Source organism: Myotis davidii, unplaced genomic scaffold, assembly GCF_000327345.1.
Source record: "Myotis davidii unplaced genomic scaffold, ASM32734v1 scaffold1721, whole genome shotgun sequence".
Lineage (NCBI taxonomy): Eukaryota > Metazoa > Chordata > Mammalia > Chiroptera > Vespertilionidae > Myotis > Myotis davidii.
In genome coordinates this window covers 82,333-86,850 of record NW_006291484.1, presented here as the reverse complement: position 1 = coordinate 86,850, position 4,518 = coordinate 82,333, and the positions used below count along the sequence as shown (strand labels likewise).

The window sequence follows — 4,518 nt, the reverse complement described above, 5'->3', positions numbered from 1 at the left end:
CATTCAGTAGTGAAGGTCAGATAAAGAGCTTCACAGATAAGGAAAAGCTAAAGGAGTTCATCACCACCAAACCAGTATTATATGAAATGCTGAAAGGTATCCTTTAAGAAGAGGAAGAAGCAGAAAAAGGTAAAGATACAAATTATGAACAACAAATACGCATCTATCAACAAGTGAATCTAAGAATCAAGTGAATAAAGAATCTGATTAACAGTATGAACTGGTGATTATAATAGAATCAGGGACATAGAAAGGGAATGGACTGTCTATTCTTGGGGGGGAAAGGGGTGTGGGAGATGCGGGAAGAGACTGTACAAAAATCGTTCACCTATGGATGAGGACAGTGGGTGGGGAGTGAGGACGGAGGGTGGGGTGGGAACTGGGAGGAGGGGAGTTATAGGGGGAAAACAGAGGAACAAATGTAATAACCTGAACAGTAAAGATTTAATAATAAAAAAAATAAGAAAATAGCCTGGCAAGAGTGGCTCAGTCTTTGAGTGTTGACCTATTAACCAGGAGGTCATGGTTCAATTCCCAGTCAGGGCACATGCCTGGGTTGTGGGCCTGGTCCCCAGCATGGGGCTGTACAGGAGGTAGCCAATCAGTAATTCTCTCTCATCATTGATGTTTCTATATCTGTCCCTCTCTCTTTTCCCCTCTGAAATCAGTAAAAATATATTTAAAAAAAGAATAAGAAAATAAAAATCCCATATTCTACCAGTCATTGATTATTACTTTAGCACCTTAATACCTTCTGGTTCTTTTATATACATATATGTGTGTGTATGTGTTTACATTCATACTTGTATATATGTATGTATATTTTTTGTTATGCACAATTAACAAAATAGATCAAATGTACATATTAGTTCATGAGCATTTTTAATTGCAGTAAAATACATGTAACAAAAATTTACCATCTTAATCATTTTTAAGCATATAGTTCAGTAGTGTTAAGTATATTCACATTATTGTGCAAAATTCAGGACTTTCTCACATTGCAAAACTAAAACTCTATACTATTTGACAACTCCCTACTTCCCTCTCCCCCAGCCTATGGTAACCACCATTCTATTTTGTTTCTATGGAGTTGACTACAGTATAGGTGGAATCATACAGCATTCATCTTTGTTGTGACTGGCTTATTTCACTTAGCACAATATCCTTGAGATTCATCCAAGTTAGAGCATGTGTTGGAATTTCCTTCATTATTAAAGTTGAATACTATTTCATTATATGTATTGGTCACATTTTGTTTATTCTTTCATTGGTCAATGGATATTTGAGTTGCTTCAACCTTTTAGCTATTGTGAATAACAGTGCTATGAATGTGGGTGTAAATGCATATTGTTTTATAAACTGCTTTCTTTTTTTCAGTTATCAATCTCCACATTATACAGTATGATTGTACATTAAGGAATACTCAATCTTGATTCAATTCTTCCAACTGTCCCCAAAATATCTTTTATAGCTGATTTGCCCACAATTATATCAAACTTAGGATCACACTTGCCTCAGAAATGTTACGTTTCTTAAGTGTCTTAATTTAGCCTAGTTACTCTTTTTCAAAGATACTGGCTTGTTTTGTGGTCTGTTGTTCTGACCACTCATTTCTCAACCCTGTGTACTTTGCCTTCTGCTCCATTAAAATGACCTCTAAATAACAAATCCAAGCATCTTTTCCCCTGTCTCCATCCTCTAATATAATATGTATCACTTGATACATTAACTCCTTGACACTCTCTTTTTTTGCCCTCTGTGACATTGCCCTCCCCTAATTCTGAATGTACCATACTTTATAGTTTTCTTGAACAGCTCACTATTCCAAATTAATGCTATTTTCTGTACTTTAGTTAATGAAGTTTACTTCTATCTGAAATTATGTCCTTTACCTTAACCTCCTCTTTCCTCCATCTTTAATTTCTACCTGTTAAAATCCTAGTTATTCTTCAAGATCAGTTCAAATATTATATTTTCCTTGAAACTTCCTCTAATAATCCCAATCAGAAATTAATTCTTCAGCCTCTTAATTTGTGTGTGTGTGTGTGTGTGTGTGTGTGTGTGTGTGTGTGAGAGAGAGAGAGAGAGAGAGAGATTTGAACCTCTTTGCATAGTCTCTGTGCAATGACACATTTTATCTCATATTGTAATTATTATATTGGCTGTCCTATTTATCATACTGGTCTTAAATTTCATGACGGTAAAAATGAGTCTTGTTTCTAAAAGCTTGTTCCACAGAATTTAGCACAATGTCTTATATGACAGAAAGATTAAATATAACTTGAATGGATGGATGTTCATTTGGGGGGGGGTACTTTTTAATCTTTTTAAACTAAGTTTAAAATTCTTATTTTTATTCATTTACTCCAGTAAGGATGCTGTCTCTTCTAACTTCCTCTTCGTTTTCCAGTTCCCAGTTTAGTAGCTGTAACAGCATTTTATGTTTCCCTTTATAAAGTCCCAATATATTTTGTCACTTGGAAGTAGTTCTGCTGAGTTAACCCAATGTTGTCATAGAATTATAAATATTTAGCAGAAGTTAAAGTAACTGAGTCAACAAAATAATACTTTAAAAAAAGTTATCCTCATTCCCTTTCCCTCAGCCTTATCTATTCAAATATTCAAGTCCTGTTAGGGTCTCTTCTTTTCTTTTTGTGCATGACAGTGACCCTGATCCCACGTCCTATCCCAACACACGCATTCATGCATAGATCCATAAAACACCGAGAGAAGGAGAGAGTCAGAGAATGCTAGGACTAAAAATAAACTTAGCAACCATCTCTCGTTGTCTCTATTTTTATTTTGCAGTTTTTTGACACTGATACTCAGCAAATGAGTTGACTTTTACACATACAAATAGGAGAGTTCCCAAATCCTAGGTCTAGTAGCTGTCAGGCTGATTCTCTCTCTCTCTCCCTCTTTTGACATTTAGTGTTGGGCCTGTAGGGCAACACAAGCCTTGAGAGCCATTTGTGAGTCCTGCCACAGGAGAACAAAACACCAGGAAAAACTTGCAGGGCACCAGATCAGACCACACAAGGAATTGGAAACGGTCCTAAAGGCACTTGATCACACTCGAGCATTCCATCTGCATTCCAAGCCCACCAGCTCAGCCCCTGGACCAGTGATGACAAACCTTTTGAGTTCGGCGTGTCAGCATTTTGAAAAACCCTAACTTAACTCTGGTGCTGTGTCACATATAGAAATTTTTTGATATTTGCAACCATAGTAAAACAAAGATTTATATTTTTGATATTTATTTTATATATTTAAATGCCATTTAACAAAGAAAAATCAACCAAAAAAATGAGTTCACGTGTCACCTCTGACACGCGTGTCATAGGTTTGCCATCACTGCCCTAGACCCACCAGTGACTGCCTATAAGAATGAAAGTCCAGCTCCTGGGTGCTGCTCTCATTGACCCAATGTCCCCGTGGCTGGGTGCTGTGCAGCCCTTCCCTTGGGATATCCTAACCCCCACCCACTTCTCTTAAATACATTCATTTTCCTTTACTCACTGACTGAGATGGTTGTTTAGCCTGCCTGCATCCACCATCCACCATGTTCACCTTTCATTTTGGTGGCCTATAGGGGGATAGCCAGAAGGGAAGCTTTCTTCCTTCCCTTCCCCTCACCCCACCCCTATGCTTAGAGACTTTTAGTCTCTGGGTCTAACAGCAACCAAGGCCTTCCCGACTCCCCAGCAGCGGCAGGAGTGCCAGATCATCAGACCTTCTGATTTCTACTAATGGGTGAGTTACTTCATTTTTGGGAAGAGGGCACTAGGGACCAAGACTCTCGGCTCCCCATGGGGCCACCACTTGTGGGCGTGGGTCAGCCTTTTAAAAGCCTCTACTGTGGCTGCCACTAGAAGATTCCTGTGACAGGATAAACTGGGCTTGGGATGGGCAAGATCGCTCTAGGCAGCTCGCTGGTGGTAAGCACACGTCCAAGCAATGGAGGCACACTATGAAAACCACACACCGCCCAAGTCCTGGTCCAAAACGCCCTGTAGGATTTTATTTGGGGGACTGTGAGATTCGGCATGTGAGTTTTGGTTTAGCGGGGGCACCCCTCTTTATCCCTAGCCACTGGGGGTCACTGAGTCCCGAACAGAGTCTTTTCTAGTCATTGAGGGATGCCTCCTGGAATAAGCTTCAGCACAAGGAAGGGGCAGCAACCAGGCTGGGACACTGGCCATTGTTTTCTCCCTGCAAATGCCCATATGGCAGTAACACCATGGGCAATTCAACCTCAACCCTTCCTAGGGACTCATCTCTGGCCTGCCTTTTACAGACTCTTAAGGCCCTCCATTTAGGAGACAGAATTAGACACAAGTGCCTCTTTTTTTTTATTGCAATACAGCATGGCCACACATTGTCTAATTTATTTTTTTAAATATGTTTTTATTGATTTCAGAGAGGAAGGGGGAGAGAGAGAGAGATTGAAACATCAATGATGGAAGAGAATCATTGATTGGCTGCCTCCTGTATGCCCACTCTGGGGATCGAACCCAC

General features: G+C 39.7%; 1 protein-coding gene across 2 annotated transcripts in view; it reads right to left on the bottom strand.

Annotated features, from left to right (window-relative positions):
* C3AR1 (complement component 3a receptor 1) overlaps positions 1-4,518 on the bottom strand; it is a 17,356-nt gene that overhangs the window by 5,775 nt on the left and 7,063 nt on the right. The window contains exon 1 of one of the 2 annotated variants that reach the window (XM_006764750.2): positions 3,520-3,874. The exons of the other annotated variant lie outside the window; for it this stretch is intronic. Within the exon in view, the coding sequence (XP_006764813.1) occupies positions 3,520-3,557 (38 nt within the window). The 5' untranslated portion in view covers positions 3,558-3,874. Of the gene's footprint in view, positions 1-3,519; positions 3,875-4,518 lie in introns of those variants that run through there. 2 annotated transcript variants of the gene reach the window in all.